This window comes from Lolium perenne, chromosome 4 (assembly GCF_019359855.2).
Source record: "Lolium perenne isolate Kyuss_39 chromosome 4, Kyuss_2.0, whole genome shotgun sequence".
In the NCBI taxonomy this organism is placed as follows: domain Eukaryota; kingdom Viridiplantae; phylum Streptophyta; class Magnoliopsida; order Poales; family Poaceae; genus Lolium; species Lolium perenne.
Window position 1 is genome coordinate 341,504,711 of NC_067247.2, and position 20,534 is coordinate 341,525,244.

The 20,534-nt window shown below is 48.2% G+C and overlaps 4 protein-coding genes across 6 annotated transcripts in view; 1 reads left to right on the top strand and 3 right to left on the bottom strand.

Moving 5' to 3' along the window:
* Positions 1-5,043, bottom strand: part of LOC127296638 (uncharacterized) — a 9,099-nt gene extending 4,056 nt beyond the window's left edge. The window contains exons 1-3 of one of the 3 annotated variants that reach the window (XR_011743929.1): positions 471-2,383; positions 309-353; positions 1-160 (exon numbers count right to left, since the gene is read on the bottom strand). The exon at positions 1-160 is cut by the window's left edge and continues 41 nt beyond it. Coding sequence is in view for 2 of the 3 variants with exons in the window: in XM_051326807.2 (XP_051182767.1) it covers positions 2,600-4,969 (2,370 nt within the window). In the remaining variant the exon portion in view is untranslated. Of the gene's footprint in view, positions 161-308; positions 354-470; positions 2,384-2,497 lie in introns of those variants that run through there. The other 2 variants (XM_051326807.2, XM_051326808.2) reach the window with 2 other exon arrangements.
* A 347-nt stretch (positions 5,044-5,390) lies between these two features.
* Positions 5,391-7,991, bottom strand: LOC127296641 (uncharacterized). The gene is made up of 5 exons (XM_051326811.2): positions 7,725-7,991; positions 6,281-6,425; positions 6,126-6,196; positions 5,833-6,036; positions 5,391-5,710 (listed from the first exon to the last, which is right to left on the bottom strand). Exons 1-5 carry the CDS (start codon positions 7,947-7,949, stop codon positions 5,681-5,683), a joined length of 675 nt encoding a protein of 224 aa, XP_051182771.1. The 5' UTR covers positions 7,950-7,991; the 3' UTR covers positions 5,391-5,680.
* Positions 7,992-8,142: 151 nt separating this feature from the next.
* LOC127296640 (peptidyl-prolyl cis-trans isomerase CYP65) lies at positions 8,143-11,572 on the top strand. The gene is made up of 11 exons (XM_051326810.1): positions 8,143-8,418; positions 8,749-8,811; positions 8,906-9,009; positions 9,141-9,232; positions 9,333-9,422; positions 9,501-9,576; positions 9,701-10,062; positions 10,155-10,411; positions 10,518-10,806; positions 11,037-11,144; positions 11,242-11,572. The coding sequence occupies exons 1-11, from the start codon at positions 8,291-8,293 to the stop codon at positions 11,443-11,445; spliced, it is 1,773 nt and encodes a 590-aa protein (XP_051182770.1). The 5' UTR covers positions 8,143-8,290; the 3' UTR covers positions 11,446-11,572.
* A 2,403-nt stretch (positions 11,573-13,975) lies between these two features.
* On the bottom strand, positions 13,976-16,301 carry LOC127349131 (uncharacterized). Its single transcript, XM_051374910.2, has 4 exons — positions 15,984-16,301; positions 14,868-15,093; positions 14,595-14,688; positions 13,976-14,497 (listed from the first exon to the last, which is right to left on the bottom strand). The coding sequence occupies exons 1-4, from the start codon at positions 16,223-16,225 to the stop codon at positions 14,184-14,186; spliced, it is 876 nt and encodes a 291-aa protein (XP_051230870.1). The 5' UTR covers positions 16,226-16,301; the 3' UTR covers positions 13,976-14,183.
* Between the last annotated feature and the right edge of the window lie 4,233 nt (positions 16,302-20,534).

A 20,534-nucleotide genomic window follows, 5' to 3' on the forward strand; every position in this document is an offset into this window, starting at 1 on the left:
TGGGTGAAGAGCCTCCTAGGAACACCTGAAGGGATCTTTCTGGGCATGAATATTTTGATATAGCCACAATATGACCATATGTGGAACTCCATACTCAGCATCAACAATTAAGCCCCTTTGCAACATTTTAAGGCATTCTTCTGCAAACCTCCTCGTTAATCTATTTAAAGCAAATGTTATTAGACATTGCCAGAAGCAAAATTATGACCAAATCCAGATGCAAACCTTGCATCATATAAATGATCTGTAGCATTTAGGGTAACCGTAAGACAACATGCAAATTATGTGTTTTATTAATCATCCCTTACCATCCAGCACACACCAGGAAAACTCGTTCTCCAAAGCAACTGTGCCTAATAACAAGGATCCAAAATTTACTTTCCGTTTATACAAGACAAGATCGGCTAGACACTACCAGCTTGCAGGTTTCTTCTTTACTAAATCCACAATGTTAAGTACAGAAAGCTCACCATCTCAATGTGCACATCAAGCAGCTTATGAACACCCTTCTTAATCCAAGCATCCTACAACCTTCTCAATGGGCTTTGTTTGGAGTTCAACTCCACCTCGTCATTTCCATTCTCCAGAGTGTGCAACGGATCACTGGTCATGGCCATATTGTCAGATCGGAACTTACGTGAGCTAGGGTTAGGATTTTACCAGGTAGATGTGAGGATCTGGCGCTCCTTCGCGAGCAGGCAGTGACAGTGGTGGTGGGGGAACCTTGTGGTAGACCATGTCAAGGCGAAGCTTGCAGATGGGGAGCACGAGGTGGCGGACGGAGGAGTGGAACCATGGAGGGAGTGCCGCCGCCGCCCACAATGCGGATCTACTCCGCATTGAGTATGGCTGACAGGGTAGACGGTGCAGGAAGCAGGCTGACTCCGACGAGGAAGATCAGCTCAGCCACAAGCGTCAGGGCGGCGGTGGCGAACAGAGTTGAGAGGAAGCGGGGCATCACCAAATTCTTCTGCCTACCATAACCATAGCCACATCCTCACTCTCCCTAATCTTCCTCGCGCGCGCCACAACGAGGGCAGCGGCATTGCATTTCGCCCTGGCCAGGATGAGCAGACGCGGAGGTGGGCATCGCACGGAGCTGCTGCCAGCCAAAGAAGACGAGCAAGAACGTGAGGTGAAGACCGGTGGGAAGAGGATATGGCGACGGGAGATGGCTGAGGGAGGAGCTGCTCAGCTGCAGCAGCCGCGGGAGAGCTGGCGGCGCGGAGGAAGAAGACTACGCAGGAGGGGTGCTGGGTTCGAGGACGGATGGGAATTGGTCGCTGTGTGTGTTAGCTTCTTCACCGTGTTTTGCTTTTCCACCAAATCGGCGACGCAAATAAGAAAGACTCACTGCCATAAACATAAGGACCCACACGTAACAGGGCCCATACGTCACTGACTCTTTTAGCCAGAGCAGAAGTGAGAAAAGGTTATGACATATACAGCGGGGCACACAATCAACACGGAGGTGAAAAACGTACGGATTCACTGGATCGAACGACCAAGGTTGACTTGCCCCTTAGAGCAGCCTCAACAGCTGGGTAGTCTCGCGACCTTTATAAGTAGAATGTAACGAGCAGAAGATGGCTCCATCTTTCCATGAAACAAACTATTCATCCTTATTCTGTGTCAGAAAAAAGTATTCATCCTTATTCGGTATGAGCCTGGCAGGTTAAAACTATGATGCGTTTATTAAATTCTCAAGCTTTTCTGGAGGGAAATTCTCGCATATTAACAATGGATGTTGATTACTTTTCTTCTAAGCAAATATCGAACATTGGAACATCCAAATGAAAAATGGAATTCGGTAGGTGAAGAAAAAGTAACTGGAGTAAACTGATTATGTAGCGATAGTCTCGCTGTTAATTCAGTCTAGATAAACTATTAACTAGATAGTGGACTTTTCACATGACAGGACAAATGTTTGGGTTGTAACACAAAACTAGACCAGGGATCTAAACTAGTTAAGTTGGAACCTGTAACTACCTTTTCCACCTACAATTACACCCGGGTTCACTTAAGAGTTGACATCATTGATGGAAATGGATGCAGCTGTAACCTAGAAAATGCTATAGTTCACATCTTTTTTTATTGGCCAAAGTACCGGGTAAGTATATTTGCAAAGAATGATGGTCAGCATACAACAATTATGGTCCAGAGTTTGCAGTTGAAGATAAAAATATTTCTTCTATAGAAACTATAAATTTTCTTATATGCAGGATTTTTTTTGTAAACACATCTAAACTGTTTTATTTACCGAAGCAAAGAAAAAAAATGATCTAAACTGTATAACAATTTTGTTGGTACTGATTGTATTTTGAAATGGATTTACTTTGTATTGAAACGATTCTAATGGTGAAATTAGAAAAGACAAGGATCACATACCTACCCCTTTTATGTACATCATGCTCATCGATATTTTGAAATAGATTTACTTTGTATTGAAATTGAAACAATTCTAATGGTGAAATTAGGAAAGATACAGATCACATACATACCCCTTTTATGTACATCATGCTCATCGATATAAAGAGCTCAAGTTTGTCAGAGTTATGACTAACTCATATCATAAAGCAGCAAAAATCAACAGTCTGTACTACCCAGCTGCATGTGTTAGCCTTTTCTGTCTCTTGATAAGCCCTTCCATCAAAGATATATACGTTGAACTGTCAACAGACATTCCCTTTTGCAACATCGCATCCAAAATGGCCTTAGCTTCTTTCAATTGCCCACCGGCGCATAGCTCATTTAGGCGTTTGGTGTAGTCCTCCAGAATACTATCTTGCGGATTTCCACCAGTTTCGTCCTCAGTTTTAACCTGGAGATCCTTCACTGACTCTGTTTTATCCAGAGGAGGAGAGTTCAAGAGGGGAGAAGAAAAGCTTTGAGACAATTTTCCACTCTCAGCTAACTTATCCAGCATATTCTGCGCTTCTTCTAGTCTCCCTGCCTCAGATAGTGCAGATAACACTACATTGTAAGTAAATGCATCGGGCTGCAATTCCCGGACCTCCATATCAGAAAAAAACTGTAACGCAGTATCAACATCCCCATCTTTGCACATAGCTTGAATTAGTGTGTTGTATGTGATAACATCAACCTTCTTCCCTTTCTCTACCCATGACTGAAAGAGCTTCAATGCTTTGTCAAGCTTTCCCTGCTGACACAGTCCATTCATCAAAGTGTTGCAGGTAACAACATCCGGTTTAAATGAATTTTCCACCATCTTGTTGTGGAACTGGAAGGCATTCTCCAAATCCCCTTCCTTGCAGTAGGCATGGATGATGATATTATATGTGGTTTCATCCGGCACCAACCCCTTCTCCATGAGCTCATTCAGCTTGTCAATCGCCTCTTTCAACCTCCCCATTCTGCTGAGCCCCTTGATCAATGTGTTGTAAGTTGAAATGCTTGGCGTCAACTTCCTGTCAATCATCGCATCCCACAGATGCAGAGCAGGCTCAGGATTATACTCCTTGAAGTAGGCTGCCATCACTGTGCCATAGCTGACTTCATCAGGCACGAAACCCCTTTGCGCTGGAGACTGCAACAGCACCTGAGCTTCTTCGTAACGCTTCTCCTTGCATAGGTTGTACAACACAGTATTGAGTGTGAAGGTGTCCAATTTGAGTCCCCTCCCTACCATCTCATCCATTAGCGCATACGCTTTGGCAGCATTGCCAGCCTTGCAGTATGCATCAATCAACGTATTGTACGTGATCACGTCTGGCGCTAAACCATCTTCTGCCATCTTCTTCAGACACCCCAGCGCCTCCTCCAACTCTCCATCCTTGCAAAGGCCCTTGATAACAATGTTATGCGTGACCAAAGTCGCCTTCACCCCCTTGTCACGCATTTCCTCAAGCAGCTTTAGTGCATCAGACGAGCGCCGAAACTTGAAGCACGCATCAGCGAGTGTATTGTAGGTCACAACATCTGGGAACAAAGTTCCAAGCCGCTCCATCTCATGCTTGAGCTTAAACGCCTCGTCCACCTTCCCCGCCTGGCATAACCCGGCGGTGAGCACATTGTACGTCCACAGGTCCGGCTCAAAGCCGTTGGCTGTCATGGCCTCCACGACCTTGGTGGCCTGCTTGATCCACCCGAGCCTCGCGTAAGCCGACACGAGGGTATTGTAGGTTGGCTGTGTGGGCGCGATCCCCTCTTTCTTCATTCTGGCGAGGAGCGCCCTGGCGTCGCCGAGCATGCCCTTGCGGCAGTGCGCGTGGAGGAGCGTGTTGTAGGTGACGGCGTCGGGGGAGAGGCCGAAGCCCTGCATGGTGGAGAGCGTGGCGAGGGCGTCGGCGAGGGTGCCCTTGGAGCAGTGGGTGTGCACGAGGAGGTTGAAGGTGTAGTGGTTTGGGTGGAGGCGGAGCGCGACGAGGGAGCGGAAGGCGTCGAGGGAGGCCTGCGGCGAGGTGGAGAGGCTGCGCGCGAGCGCGGAGAGGACGGCGTTGGCGGCCTGAAGGGAGGGGCGCACGTGGCCGCGGCGGCGGAGGGAGTGGAGGAGCTGCGCGGCGAGGTGCGGGAGGCGGAGGCGGGAGTAGGCGGAGAGCGCGGCGTCGGCGAGCGGGGTCGAGGTGAGATTGATGCCGAGGAGGTGGCGGTGGAGGTGGCGGAGCGGGTCGAGCGGGAGGAAGGAGAGGAGCAGCGGGGAGAGGTGGCGGTAGGGGAGGACGGGGAGGAGCGGGAGGAGGGAGGGGAGGCAGGAGGGCGGCGAGACGAGGCTGCGGTAGGCGAGGAGCGGCTCCGGCGAGGCGAGCGCCGGGTTGGAGGCGGCGAGGGAGAGCACGCGAGGGTGGTGGGAGGCGGTGAGGCGCGGGAGGTAGGCGGCTAGTAGGGTGGGCATGGGCGGCGGCGCGGGCAGGCGGGACGCCGATACGAGCGCGTCCGCCACGGACGCGACGAGCGCGGAGTCCGGGTCGGAAGCGGCCGCCGGCGAGGCGGAGAACGGCGGAGTGTCCATGGGGAGGAGGGGAGGCGGCGGTTCAGTGACGGCGCTGCGAAGGGGAAAGGACTAGAGGGAAACTGGAGATCCGAGGACATGGCGTGCTTGGGCTGCCCTTCGGCCCAGCTGCGGAGGAGTGGCATTTGGGGATTTTTGGCCCGGAGAGAAGAGAAAAAATGGAAACTCCGTAAAATATAAACACTCGGATTTGTTTTGTGTTTAAAAAAAAACTTGGTAGAGTGGAAAACTTCGGGCATCTAAAATTGTACAACAGGCTACTTTGGTTTCTGTCTCCTCAAATAGAAATGAAATTCAAGCTCGCACCACAAATTTCCATGTGTGTATGCACGGAAGTTTCAGCCCCATTTGTGAGGCAGGGCCTGCTTGACAGTTCACAGTTGAAACTTGACAGACACAGCGTGACTTGCTTTGCGACCAATTCCGTAAGAATGTATTGTTACTTCCATTCCATATCACAATCCTGGAACATTAGTACATTACAGATTCTTGCTACAAAAATCCCATGACTAAAAGAGTGCGCTCAAATGATACCCAGAGATACATTCTCCAGACTAAAACAAAAAATCACTATCATGCCACTGCTTCTATTAATCCAAAACGGTCCCCTTATCGACTATCCCTCCAACTGGTGAAGTAGTTATAAAAGAACCGGCAGCATCACTAAAAGGGAGACCATAGCGATTGTAGCCCTGCTGATGTGATCCAGCATCACTGCCGTTGCTCCCAAGCCTTTTCTTTCTGCACGGGCAACATGAACACAATGTATGCTGGCGTCATATATCTGTTAAGGCAAATGTTGATCGACTCTATACCACCAAACTTGGCCATAGAAGAGTGATTTACAGTACGCGTTTATTTACCTTCATTTCTCTAGCAATGGAAGGAAGCCATTTCTCTCCCCTAACCTTCTTCAGCTTGGTGACACGTTCTTCCTCCCTCTTGGCTTTGGCCTTTGCTGCGGTTTCTCTGGCTTCCATTTTAGCCAATGATATTTGGGACGCTTCTTTTGCGGAAACAAGTACGTCGTTACCATCAACAACGACAGACCGAACCATATGCCTGAACTGAAAACAGGGTCGCAGTGTCATGAGTAAAAAATATGACATTAACCTCACAGGCATGGGTAAAATTATTATGGAAAGAGATGTCCAACCTTCTTTGATTTCTCGTCAATCTGTGGCGTGGGAAGAATCCTTGGTCTCTTGAGTTGCACATGGTATTTATCTAGAAATACACATTAATATGTATTACCGCCATGCAAGGATCTATACACCGAGATTATTAAAGATAATCACAGTCATCACATACCTATGGCATCCATTCTGATGCCAGGTGGTGCCTTCTTAAATAATTTTATCCCTCCGCCTGTTTCCACAGGGTCAGCCAAGTTTGAGCAAGGATTGCTCACTATTTCGAGATTTTTCTCTAACATATCGTCCAACATATTTCTTACCTAAAACAAACCAGATGAAGCTTGTAAGATCATAATGCATAACATAGTATGACTTCCTATGCCTAACTTCAAGAAATAATGATATAATCGGAAGAACAGCTGAATGAAGTGCAAAGAGAAAAGTAGAAACTTAGAAGAAAGGTTTGTTTAAGTGAAATGCTGATGCTACATATGCAGATTGCAGGCCTGAATGCACACCAGCATCATGCAAGCTTCTACATACTGAAAAGTCTCATGAAAGTGAACAGTAATATAGATTTGTAGGATGTAGTGAATGACATTCACATGTTTTACAGCCAAGAATAGGCACGAGTTGTCGAGTTGTGAACTAAGCAAACAACTAGTCCACTAAATAGCAACCAATCAGCGCAATCATCAGCTGACATGAATAAAATTAACGTAGTATGTCCGCTGTTCCCAAAGACAACAAGACTAGCACACAAAATATAAGTTGTCATTTTCAGCTTTTTCTTTTCCAACTGAAAGTATTTATATTCTTCACTATGCATCTGGCTGGGATAGGTACCAACCGAAATATGGGGTCCTGTTTTAACAGGAAATGATCTCACATATGGAACAGGACACTTATGAAGAGATCAAAGTAATATGAAGCACTCAGGCGCTGGCAATGTAAAATAGGGGACAAAGTAAGCTTTTATACCGGGTAGTTAAGAAATAAGTTGTGGCATTTTGTGAAATGGCATTAGGGAAAATCGCCAAAGTGGCAGCAATGTACTAGTATACATCCTATGGAATGGAACATGATTGATTACATCCAAAAAAAAAAAAGCTCTAGTCTATGTGTGGGTATGCATGTGCTTCTTCTCTGATAGCAATATATATTTCACCATGGCTATTTACAAGTGTGAGTATGTATGTGCTTCTTCTGATAGCACTGATATATTTCACTTGAACATACTCTGCCACATAATATAAGATGTACTCATTGTTACTGACATATAATATATTATGGAACGGAGGGAGCGAATTTCAAGCCAATGTACTCATTGTTACTAACTTAACCCAGATTATTCCAAGTGAATCAGCTAATTCTAGTTCCTTCAGGCAGCCCGAATGAATTATGTGGCAAAGGTGGAAGAGACTCAAATATGGATGCATGAAGCTCTTCAGACACCACATCCTAACAGAAATTAGCACAGTGAAACCTAAGACATCAAGCAAAGCACTAAGTGGAGGCCGTGAAACGAAGAAATCACAGAGTTAGGAGCAGAAAGTAATCTTTGCCCCAAGAATAACTAGCAAGCATAACAGCAATGGCCAGTGTGGAAATCGATATACCTTGATCTGGTAAAGCTTAAGCCCTGGCGCTTGGGCCTTCTCCTCCTGCGGCGGCTGCTCCAACCCGTGGTTGTCCTCGCCGCCGGCCTTCGCCGCGCCGTTGGAGGACGGGTAGCCGAACCCCCCGACAGCGACGGATTCTATGGCCGCCTTCCACGTCGCGTCCCCGTCATCGTCGCTGCTGCTGCTGCTCGCCGTCGGGCTACCGCCGCCGCCGCCGCCCATCCTGCGCTACTCGAGTAGACCTCTCCTCTTCGCTCGGCCTGAGCTGCGCTGCGTGCCCACTTGCCCATGCCTTTGGGCCGCTCCTGGGCTTGGCTGGGCTGGGATGGGCCGAATCTGTTTGGCACCGACCCCAGCGGCCCAAGCCGAGTTCTATCACGGGCCGAGCCGCGGACAAACCAGCCGCCTATTATTCCCTTCTGGCTTTCTCTTCTCTTTCCCCGACCCGGATACTCCCCGTCGTCAAATCTCGCCGTCCCACCTCGCCGCCGGCGAAATCAGACCGCCCGGCAGGGCCACCCCACGACCGGCCGGAGGCCCGCGTACTCTAGGATAGTTCGGATATGGGGAAGAAGCAGCATAGCAAGGACCGGATGTTCATAACGGCGACGGAGTGGGCGACAGAGTGGGGCGGCGCCAAGAACAGGGAGGCCATCGCGCCATTCCAGCGCCTCCCCTTCTACTGCTGCGCGTAATTACCTACTCTCTCTCTCTCTCCCTTCTTGGCTAACCTCGGTGGATTATTTTCCTGCTTACTTCTATCCTGTTAGTAATTTAGGATTCTGATTCGAGTAATTGGGAGTGCTTGAGCTTATAGGGTTTCTTCTGTATGGCATACACTTATTTTTCGTTGATCTTTTAGTTGGTACATGTCACTAAGTGAAGAAGCCAATTATACCTCTTTAAGCTCCATGTGCACAAATCCAGTTCTTCAGATTGAGCCTTCACGTGCTTTAAATTGAGCTATGCTAGCATTTGATTAGTAACTTTACCCACTGATTGTTATTTCATTGGATCTTAGGCTTACTTTTTTGCCGTTCGAGGATCCGGTGTGTACAGCAGATGGAAGCATCTTCGATTTAATGTAAGTGGCTAGGTGGCGCTCCTTTGAATAACTTATTGGTACAATAGCTTACAAGGTTGGGAGGGATTTTCTTACTTCTTGCTTCTGAATGCAGGAGCATAATCCCATATATTAAAAAATTCGGGAAACATCCTGTAACTGGAGCAGCGTTGAAGCAGGAGGATCTAATTCCTCTCACTTTCCACAAGAACACGGACGGTGAGTTAAAAACCTTTGGCAGATAAAACTCATTGTATCTTGAGCCAAATGAACCAGCTAGAGCAATAGGAAATTCCTTTGACGCTACCTGCTTGCTGCTGTCAGTGTTCATGTGTGTTCGTTTCGTGCAGGAGAGTTCCAGTGTCCTGTTTTGAATAAAGTTTTTACAGAGTACACACATATAGTTGCTGTAAAGACTACCGGCAACGTCTTCTGTTATGAGGTTGGTTTCAGACTTTGGTTAGCTTCATGGTGTTTTTTATGTGGTCAACTTGGTGTTATCGTATATTCGTAGCTGATGGATCCTTGCTTTCTGTTCATAGGCAATCCAGGAACTTAACATTAAGCCAAAGAATTGGAAGGAATTGCTAACTGATGAGCCCTTCACCCGAAAGGACTTGTTAACAATTCAGGTAGCTGTTTTGAAGAGCATCTGTATTACTCACCTTATTGACAATCAATACCTAGCCTAATGGTGTTTCCTTGTGTAGAACCCAAATGCACTTGATGGCAAGGTCCTAGGACAATTTGACCATGTCAAACAAGGCCTCAAACTTGACGATGAAGGTTCAATTATGCATCCTCTTTCCCTGTTACTTATTAAGTGCCACCTGTTTCGTATCGAACATATGTAGTCTTTCCTTTTGAAACAGGCTAACCTAAGTATTCTGACTATCCAATTTCTGTGCAGAGTTGCAGAAAATGAAAGATGATCCAACCTACAACATAAATGTTTCCGGTGATCTTAAGCAGATGATGAAGGAACTTGGGACTGAAAAGGGAAAGTTAGCTTTTCTGCATGGCGGTGGAGGAGAGAAAGCTCAAAAGGAAAGAGCTGCCGCACTAGCTGTTCTTTTAGCCAAAAAAGAGGAGGGTGGCTCAAAATCAGGCAAAGAACCTAAACCTCCTCAAGCATTCAGTGTTGTGGATGCTGCTTCGGCTTCTGTTCATGGCAGGAGCGCAGCAGCTGCAAAATCTACAACTGCTGAAAAAACTGCTGCTAGAATTGCTATGCACAGGGCAGGGGATCGAGCTCCTGTAAATGCTAAATTGGTATATTCTCATCTCATCTTCACGTCTTATATAAGCCTTTTGTTACTTGTGCAATGGGTGTTTGCCTTATAGAGTTGATTAAATAATTTCAGGTAAAAAGTCGTTACACTACTGGAGCAGCTTCACGTTCTTTCACGTCGACTTCCTATGATCCTGTTACGAAAAATGAATTTGAGTATGTTAAAGTTGAAAAAAATCCAAAAAAGAAGGGGTATGTTCAGTTGCATACCACCCATGGTGATTTGAATTTGGAGCTTCATTGTGATATTACTCCTCGGACATGTGAAAACTTCCTTACACATTGCGAAAATGGCTACTACAATGGTCTTATTTTCCATCGTAGCATCAAGTATGTTTTCTTATTCTGTTGGCTTTATGCTGTGCATTCAATCATTCCCTTCTTTACATGTGGCCATGTCTAAATATTGTCCATTTGATCATTACCTTTTTTACAGAAACTTTATGATTCAAGGAGGTGATCCAACTGGCACAGGAAGTGGAGGGGAGTCCATATGGGGTCAACCTTTCAAGGATGAATTGAATTCAAAGCTGCTACATTCAGGAAGGGGTGTTGTCAGCATGGCAAATTCTGGCCCTCATACCAATGGGTCCCAGTTTTTCATCTTGTACAAGTCTGCAGCACATTTAAATTTCAAGCATACAGTATTTGGCATGGTGGTTGGTGGTATTACCACACTTTCAACAATGGAAAAGGTTCCTGTTGATGATGATGATCGCCCATTGGTTAGTATGATCCTTTTTGTTTCATCTGCATTTTCTTACATTATATTAAGATTGGAAATACTGTATATATTTTTGCAAACAAGATTTTGTGGCAACAAAACATTGGCCCATTATCTTCGGCACACTTGTCCTTTAAGCATATATTGTTTTGTGTGTCTCCCATATAGTTGTTTCTTGACTGGACAAAAAATATCTGAACATGGTATTCCTCTTTCTACCTTGGCTTACAGGAGGAAATCAAGTTACTGAAAGTTAGTGTATTTGTGAATCCTTATACGGAACCTGATGAAGAAGAAGAGAAGGCAAAGGAGGAGGAGAAGAACAAGGATGCCGATCATGTAATGCTGCTTTGCATCTTGTTTCAGTTAGATTCAATTTTATTTCTTTGCATTTGTTTATCTCCAATGGTTTTAACATTTGTTTACCTTAATTCAGGATAAGGTGGGTTCATGGTATAGCAACCCAGGAACTGGTGTTGCCCCTTCAACAAGTGCTGGTGGTGGAGTTGGCAAGTACCTAAAGGCTCGGACAGCTGGCTCTGTTGATGCAACTGGAAATGGCATTGCAGCAGATGATTCAAGCAAGAAGAGAAAAGCGAGTGCTCCTAGTGTAGAATTCAAGGATTTCTCTGGATGGTAGATATTTGTATACATTAATTTCGCTTTACTTCTCCCAAAAGAAACAACCAGTTGAGACTTCAGCAACATTTGGGCATGTGAGCTCGTGTTATGATAGTGTATTGACTGGGCAGAATGCCCGTTCCTCATGGCATGTCTTACTAATACTCATCGTTTCTAGATGATGCTACATAGCCACTTTTAGCAATCGTTTTTCCAGTTTCAGTTGCCCCACCCAATTGATGGGCATCCACTTTGCATGATGATATATTGCTAGTTAAAAACTGGACGAGGAAGTAGTAAGTGCATCTCCACTCGTCTCCCCGACGAGGTCCCCGGCGAGCGTTTTTTCCATCCGGACGGCGTAATTCGGCCCAGTCGGATTTGGGCCTAAATTCATCCGGCGATCCCACGCCATCCCCGGCCCCCCGGGGAGCGCTCGGGGAGTCCGGACGAAAGGAAAGCGCGGGAAACACCGAGGAAACTTCCCGCGCGTCTGGTGGCCCCAACTTGTCGGCGAGAGAAACCGATCGTCGTCCTCATCGCATCGTCTTCCGCGCGCTGTAAAAGCCTGCCGCCGGTCTGCATTCGCCGGCCACGCGGCGAGTTAATGTCGTCGTCTTCCGCGCACGCATCGTCTTCCGCGCGCACTAAAGGCTGCCGCCGGTCAGCTCGCCGCGGACGCGTCGCATTCCACGCGTCATTAATCACCCGCGCCAGCCGCGCCTATATACGCCGGTCCGCTCGCCGCGAGGCGTACCCCGTGCTCCACTCTCCCTCCACTCTTCCTCTACTCTCCCGATGGCGTTCTACGACGACGACGGCGCAGCCAACAACGGCTTCCCCCGCCGGTCGCTCCACGCGTGGGAGGGGCACCTCCTCCACCAGGCGGGGTACCCCTGCCCGCCGGACACGAGGCCTCCCGGCGGCGGGTGGCGGCTTAGTGCTGGCGGCGTACCAATCCCGCCGCCGCCTCGGGGCCACGCCCTCGACGTCGCCATCGAGGAGGCGCGGATGACCTTGACGGACGAGGAACGCGCCGAGCCACGCCACCACCCCGACAACTACACGGCGTGGAACTCGTACTTCCTACGGCAGTGGGAGCGGGAGCTCGCCTCCTACGACGGCCCGCCGCCTCCGCCTCCGCGCAACAACGCCGCGGGCCGCCGACGTTGGTGGAGCGCGCCGGAAAGGACGCTGGCGAACGTCCTCGCGCACATCGAGGGCGGAAACTTCCCGGTGCTCACGATGCCCCCTCCATCGAGGGCATCGGCGAGCCGCCGCCGGGGAAACGTCTGGCAGCCACGGCGCATGGCTGCCAGTTCGTCGTCTTCCGGATTGGCGCCGAGGTCATCCTTCGCGCCGGTGAAGAGGGAGGAGGCGACGTCGCCTTCGACGCCGGTGCGCGTCAAGAAGGAGCCGGCGTCTCCGCCGCCGACCAGAGGGCGCAGCAGCGGCGCCCTCGTCATCCGCGACCAACCCTCCCAGCCAGGGCGGAAGAGGAAGGCACCGAAAAAGGAGGACGCCGCGGCCGCCGCCGCAAACAGGCTCGCCGAGGAGGAGGCGAAGCGCGCGGAGGACGCCACCGTGGCGGAGGCGATCGCCAGGTCGCTCAACGACCTGGTGCCCGCCGACAACGCCCTCCCCGAGGACGCCGCCCTTGCGTGGTCCAGGCAAGACTGGGAGCGCGAGGAGGAGGAGCAGCAGCGGCGGCTGCTGGACCTGGCCGCCGCACGCCGACTCGCCGCCCGCGCCGCTCCAACCGCCGCCCACGACGCCGCGCGCTACCGCCGTCCTGCGACGCCTCCATCCGGCGTCGTTGTCCCCGTCGTCGACCTCGAGTCCTCGGACGACGAATGGTACAAGCCATCCCCGGGGTGGGGAGACGCCGGCCAGGGCAGCAGCCGCCAGGCCGCGCCGCCGAAGGTGCCGAAGGTCGAGGACGACGGCTCCGACGACGGCGGCGACGACTACACGGTGTTCTACCGCCGTTTGGGCATGTAGAGCGCCGTGTTTTAGAATTAGCATTTGAATTCCCCTAGCCGAATTTGAAATATAGTCGAATTCGGCCTCTATGTATGAACTCGCCCGTTTTAGCCTAAATATCATTAAATTTAGTCTATATTCGCCCGAATTTAGCCGAAGTTTATCAAGTTTCCGTTTTTCAAACTCGCATCGTCGTCTTCGCCTGGGCACGCGGCTGGGAAACTACTCCTCCCCACGCCAAATCTTTCTCCAATCCGGACGAAAATTTCGCCGGATTTGGGCGTGGGGAGCGCCAACGAGTGGGGATGCTCTAACAGACAGGGGTGGCTCTTGGGCTAGCTTTAGCAGCTGATGCTTACCAGTTTGCATGTAAAGTTCAAAGTATGGTTTTCTTGAGACTTTTGAACTTAGAACACTAAACGGGTCCAATTTTAACTAACGATGGTACTGCTGAGAGTGAATATAACACATGATTTAGGTGACAACAGTTGCATTGTTGACCCTGAAACAGATCTGTGCATTTCGTCAAAACATAAAACTAGACAAGTTATCATACCTAAAGCAGATTCAGTAAAGTGATCATATTATTCTTCTTGCAAATCATGTTCAACCAGGTGAACAAAAGTACAAGATAATTCTGGAAAAAAAAAACTCCTGATGGTTTTTCACTGTTTCGGCGGAACACATGTTCCTTAGAAGCGCATTCAACCACCTGTTGAACTGGGAAACAGAACTTAGATACCGAAGTACCAGACAACCACTTGTTCTATCCCACTACGCACGCTTGAGCAAAACTACGAAAATGGTCGCGATAGCCAGGAGCACGAAGGAGGACCGTTCGTTTGCGAAATCCTTCTTGGTGTTCATGATCAGAGTCCTCAACCTCCCTTTGCTCTGGCCCTCATCCGAGGTGGCAATCAGGTCTTGCATGATGCTCGAAAGATTCGTCACCATCTCGGACACGAATGCCCTCATCTTCTGAACATACTCCTTGAATGCATCTCCAGTGCCTAGCGAGAGATCATTGCTGCTTAGTGAGCTCTCAGCGTCACTAACTTCATCAGTAGCACAAGAAGATTCACTCTGGTCTGCAAGAGGAAAGTACAGAAATCGAATTTATGTTACCAAAGGATAACGGAAATAGAGAAATGACTGAACAACACTGATGGCTAGGCTGATGCTTACCTGACTCGCAGTTCTTGTAAAACTGCACGAGTTTCTCATTCTTCATCACGGCTTCCCACACATTCTTATCTGAAGCAAGAGAAGCAACAACGTCCTGCAGAGAAAGGAGAAGCCATACTTAATGTAACATAGCTCAATAGGTTGCATGTGCTTACAATCAAGTCAAAGTTGGTGAAACCCATTATCTGCATATGCCAATAGAAAGGCGTGAAGAGATACCGACTCCCATAAGCAAAACATGTCATGAGGGTGACAAAGTTACAGCTTACTTACCTGAGCTTCAGGATTCGCCTGTAGCATGGTGAAGGCTTCAATAACACGTCCAGAAGATCCAGAGGTGACGGACAAATTATCATACTCGTCTTCATGCTTCAATATTTCTGAATGGACACGATCCTGAAGCATTTCCTGAGAAACCTTTGTAGAACCATCAAGGTCATTATGTGTGACATGTGTCTCGGAAATATCCAGGTGGGAAACATGAGAGTCAATCTTGGCACTGGTTACATGAGCAAAGTCATCAGTTTTTTTTTTTTTGTAAGTAACAGAGTTATCAGTTTGCTAGGAAACAGAATATCTGGCACAAGAGCCGAAGGGGCATAAATAAGTTTCTACAACAGAACTAATGGAAGTACAGAACAACAGGTACTAGAAACTTTAGGCAAGAAGCACAGCAGATGGTTTGAACTAGTACTCTAGATGATTAATTGAGACAATGTAATGCTAATTTGTATCAGGCATGTACTGAAACATACATGGGAATGATTAATTGAGATAATAATGTTACACTAATTTGTATCAGGCATGTACTTCCTGAAACATAATGGGAATGATTAATTGAGATAATGTTACACTAATTTGTATCAGGCATGTACTTCCTGAAACATACATGGGAAACCTTCAAAGCATCGAGTATATGATGCTCTGCAAAGCAAAATTCTCATGGCACGACTCTAGGAGACGAACACAATGAGACAAGAACATCACCAAAAAAAAAATTGTGGTGTAAACAAACAATTAATGTAGAGTCAAGCCAAAAGGGAAAATGTTTTTCATCAAGTGGTGTAAACAAACAATTAATGTAGAATTAAGCTAACAGGGAAATCTTCTTCATCAAATAGTGGAATATATCACTGTATCAGATCAATAACTTAACCAACCATGATAGCCTCTTACAACTGGCCGCAAGTAATAACAGATCTAACGTACGAACCGGAACTGGGTGATTAATTGAACCGTCAGTCCTACCAGTTCGCACATCTACTATCTAGTTTGCCGTCAATAATAACAATCTAAAAATAGACGACAACCACTTCACCGAGTTCACACCAATGTTTCAACAAGGAAACGCAGAGCAAGAAATCGGGTTGGGTTTTAGTCGTTACGCACATCTCGAAGGCTTCCCTGAGGTCGACGGTGGCGGCCATGGCCTCCTCGAGGGTGGGCACCGGGCCGAAGACATCGCGGTCGGGGATGTACCAGTCGTCGACCGCCCCGATGGTGGTGGACACGGGGCGGGTGTCGGCGGAGGCGGCCGGCAGGACGGCGCGGCGGAAGGACGCGGCGGAGCGGTAGCCGCCGACCATGGCGGCCTTGGCGGCGGCCCGCAGTCCCAAGCTCCCACCTCCCATCGCCTCCGATCTCGCGACGAACTTCTCCGGCGATGGATTGACGGATCGAGGGAGGCGAACCGCTGTGAGAGATCAACTCGATCAAAGCCGGATTAGAATGGCGGCGAGTGGTATTTATTGTTCTTCCTGGGTAGGCCGCGCGCGGAGGTTTAGGGAAGGCCGCTCTGGGTTGCGGCGGGCGTGGTGGGATCTGGACCGTCGGATGCGGAACGGACGGAGGCGGTGCGTCCCCTCGAGTCCTTGCGGAACACGTGTGTAACAACGTACGCGATTGGTTTGCGATCGTATTGCATTGATGATTCGTAGGTAATCACGCCGCTTAATCTGCACAATTTGTATTTAGCAGAAGGTTTTTACTCATACCTCACGGCTCCCGCCCGTAGCAGAATCCTGAAAAGTTTGGCGACCAAGAAAAAGGGTTGATGCAACCAGATCTCTTTGATTGAAAATTAAAATCTTGCTTTAGATGGGGTGAAAACTTGATTCGATAAATCTTTTCAGGCTTGATGCTCAAAGGATCTCAGAATTCCATTAAGAGATCATTTAGCTTCACTGTTTGGGGATGGAATCAAAGAATTATTTGTGATTTCGGATGTTCCGTGGCGCTCATTCCCCTCCCCACCCCACCCCCCCCCCCCCCCCCCTCCTCGCTCTCCCTCAACCTTATCCCTTGAGAGTCTTCTCCCTCTCCCCGGCTCCTCTCCCTCTCCTCTTCGGTGGCCTCGCCGGCCGAAGGGGATATGGGAGAGGAGGCCGGTCGCCTGTATATATTAGTAGTAGAGTAAGAGTTTGTTCCTTAGTGGAGTATGGCGTTATGCCGTGGCGGTTGTTGCTCCTAGTGCTTCGGCGCGACACTGGGTGGTGGCTGGCGGCGCTCTCCGACGGATCTCCGTGGTGGAGATCGGTTTCTAGAGGCGGAGCTGACCAAGTCGTCTTCAATAAGCGCGGTGGCGATCCAGATCGGGCGGATCCTGGTGGTTTTTCTTCGGATGGGGATGGTAGAGGGATGGATCCTGGATTCCGTCGCGGACCTGGGAAGCGGGATCGTCCAGCAGCTGCATGCAAGGAGATCTTCGGGAGCGCATCCTCGGCGGCAACTCGTCAACGGCCTGATGCCGTCCTGCTGCCGACCTTTATGGCCGAAGGGCGGCCGCTCCGAGCTCTGGATTCGGCAAGACGTCGGAGCTACCTCAACTACTTCCTCCAGGCCAAAGAGCTAGAGGGGAAGATCTTCCTCGGCACCTTCAAGGCATCCATCACCTGCCCTGTCCCAAGTGGTTCCGTCCCCGGTGACGGTGTGGGTGGCCATGGCGGTGTGTTGTTCGTCATCTTCGGTGGAGAAGGACTCGATGGCGTTTCCTCATTTCTTTTCAGGGTCCTTAGTGAAAAAATAGAGGATGTATTTGGAATTTTATTTCTCTTACGGTGCCTCTATGTAACTTGTAACCCCACCGCTCCTTATTAATGCAGTTTCTGGGGCCTTCTAGGTCCTCCCTGTGTTCAAAAAAAAATTGTGATTTCGAGAAATAACTTGTTTTGCTGCCGCAAAATTGGTACTGATTTTTTTTAGATGAAAAGGGATCTCTCATGTGCCATTGTTTAGCCAACAATCAGCCCTTATTATTTGCAAGCATTACCATCTCATGATCAGCAAAGCTCCATCATCTAACAATAAATAAGCTAGTCATATTTAGAGGAACATTTCATTTCTTGTTTATCGTTCTACATGTGCTTGTGAGGTTTTCTTCGAACCTCATAGTCAAGGAACATAAGAGTTACAACATAAATGATAAACTTAATACTAAATATAAACATAAAGCTATAGATACTAAATAACTCTTATTATTATTGCCTCTGGGGCATAACTCCTTCAGGTATAATCATTGTTAGAACATGTAATAGGGTCGGGTCTCTTTTCTTTATTTCTTGTTTTAGCTCCTATACGTATGTGTATTGGAGTCTTACTCTGTATTATACCTGGCCCGGGTTTGTGGCACATATCAACACGAAATTTCCAGGAGGATGACCCTGACGTTCAAACCTAGAAACTTCGACATGGTATCAGAGCGAAGCTCTTCCTCAACAACCTAGCTGCCGCGGCCGCTGATCCTCAGCCACCGCCGCCGCCAGAAACACCGCCGCCGCCGCAGGATACCTGCCGCCGCCGCCCTACATCAACAAAGCAGACCTCCGCCACTCCTGATCTCCCAGCCATCGCCGCCGTCACATACCAAACACCCAGGTCGTCGCCAAACCTCTCTGGCGCCATGATGTTGTAGGGATTCATTGCATAGAAAACAAAAAAATTCCTACCGCGAGAACGCAATCCAAGCCAAGATGCAATCTAGAAGACGGGAGCAACGAGGGGATGATTGAGACTCACCCTTGAAGATTTTCAAAGCCTACAAGATGAGGCTCTTGTTGCTGCGGTAGACGATCACTTGTCGCTTGCAAAAGCGCGTAGAAGATCTTGACGGTGCCACAATCGGGCAGCACCTCCGTACTCGGTCACACGTTCGGTGTTGATGAAGACGACGTCCTTCTCCCCGTTCCAGCGGGCAGCGGAAGTAGTAGCTCCTCCTTGAATCCGGCAGCACGACGGCGTGGTGGCGGTGGCGATGGAGATCTCCGGCGGAGCTTCGCTAAGCGTTGCGAGAGAGGTGGAGGAGAGGGGGACGGCTAGGGTTTGGGAGAGGGGGAGGTGGCCGGCCACTATAAGGGGGTGCGGCCACAATGGCTTTGGTGTGGCCGGCCAGTCCCTCCCCTCCCCTCTTTATATAGGTGGAAGCCCCAAGGATTAGGTCAAAAGTCTCCGAATAAGACCCCAACATAAACCTTCCATATGACCAAACCTAGGGGGAGTGGGACTCCCCCCTTTCCTTTGGTGGGGTGGCCGGCCACCATGGGGAGGAGTCCACTTGGGACTCCTCCTCCCTTAGGGTGGCCGGCCAAGGTGGGTGGAGTCCCTCTGGGACTCCACCTTCCATGATGATTTCTTCCGGACTCTTCTAGAACCTTCCAGAAAAAATACCGGATCATTTTCAAACCTAGAAAATGACTTCCTATATATGAATCTTATTCTCCGGACCATTCCGGGCCTCCTCGTGATGTCCTGGATCACATCCGAGACTCCGAACAAAACTTCGAACTCCATTCCATATTTCCATATCTACTTAAACGACATCAAACCTTAAGTGTGTCACCCTACGGTTCGCGAACTATGTAGACATGGTTGAGACTTCTCTCCGACCAATAACCAATAGCGGGATCTGGAGATCCATAATGGCTCCCACATATTCAACGATGACTTTAGTGATCGACTGAACCATTCACATACGATACCGAATCCCTTTGTCACGCGATATTTTACTTGTCCGAGGTTTGATCATCGGTATCTCTATACCTCGTTCAACCTCGTCTCATGACAAGTACTCTTTACTCGTACCGTGGTATGTGGTCTCTTATGAACCATTCATATGCTTGCAAGCTGTTAGACGACATTCCACCGAGAGGGTCCAGAGTATATCTATCCGTCATCGGGATGGACAAATCCCACTGTTGATCCATATGCCTCAACTCATACTTTCCGGATACTTAATCCCACCTTTATAACCACCCATTTACGCAGTGACGTTTGATGTAATCAAAGTACCTTTCCGGTATAAGTGATTTACATGATCTCATGGTCGAAAGGACTAGGTAACTATGTATCGAAAGCTTATAGCAAATAACTTAATGACGTGATCTTATGCTACGCTTAATTGGGTGTGTCCATTACATCATTCATATAATGACATAACCTTGTTATTAATAACATCCAATGTTCATGATCACGAAACTATGATCATCTATTAATCAACAAGCTAGTTATACAAGAGGCTTACTAGGGACTCCTTGTTGTTCACATAACACACATGTATCAATGTTTCGGTTAATACAATTATAGCATGGTATGTAAACATTATCATAAACACAAAGACATATTATAATAACCATTTATTATTGCCTCTTGGGCATATCTCCAACAGTCTCCCACTTGCACTAGAGTCAATAATCTAGTTTACATATGTAAAGATATAACACCTTGGCCTTCCGGTGCTTTATCATGTTTTTGCTCACGGGAGAAGTTTTAGTCAACGGATCTGACATGCTCAGAAACGTATGTATTTTGCAATTCATTTGCGTCTCAACGCATCACTCATTTTCCAAATGAGTCGGCATTAAATATGTTTGGTTTTCTGGTGGAACCTTAATTCCGCGGTCTGAAATATGTCACTAATATTGTCATATACAATATAGCTTCAAAGTT

Excerpts from the sequence above, each read along its gene's own strand:
- LOC127296641 (XM_051326811.2), bottom strand. The coding sequence starts at position 7,949 with ATGGGCGGCGGCGGCGGCGGTAGCCCGACGGCGAGCAGCAGCAGCAGC. Across the intron at positions 6,426-7,724 it reads TTAAGCTTTACCAGATCAAG|GTAAGAAATATGTTGGACGA; the intron begins GTATATCGATTT and ends GGTTTGTTTTAG. Across the intron at positions 5,711-5,832 it reads CCATTGCTAGAGAAATGAAG|AAAGAAAAGGCTTGGGAGCA; the intron begins GTAAATAAACGC and ends TTGCCCGTGCAG.
- LOC127296640 (XM_051326810.1), top strand. The coding sequence starts at position 8,291 with ATGGGGAAGAAGCAGCATAGCAAGGACCGGATGTTCATAACGGCGACG. Across the intron at positions 9,577-9,700 it reads CCTCAAACTTGACGATGAAG|AGTTGCAGAAAATGAAAGAT; the intron begins GTTCAATTATGC and ends ATTTCTGTGCAG. Across the intron at positions 10,063-10,154 it reads CTCCTGTAAATGCTAAATTG|GTAAAAAGTCGTTACACTAC; the intron begins GTATATTCTCAT and ends AAATAATTTCAG.
- LOC127349131 (XM_051374910.2), bottom strand. The coding sequence starts at position 16,225 with ATGGGAGGTGGGAGCTTGGGACTGCGGGCCGCCGCCAAGGCCGCCATG. Across the intron at positions 15,094-15,983 it reads CTCAGGGAAGCCTTCGAGAT|TGCCAAGATTGACTCTCATG; the intron begins GTGCGTAACGAC and ends TCATGTAACCAG. Across the intron at positions 14,498-14,594 it reads TTACAAGAACTGCGAGTCAG|ACCAGAGTGAATCTTCTTGT; the intron begins GTAAGCATCAGC and ends TTCCTCTTGCAG.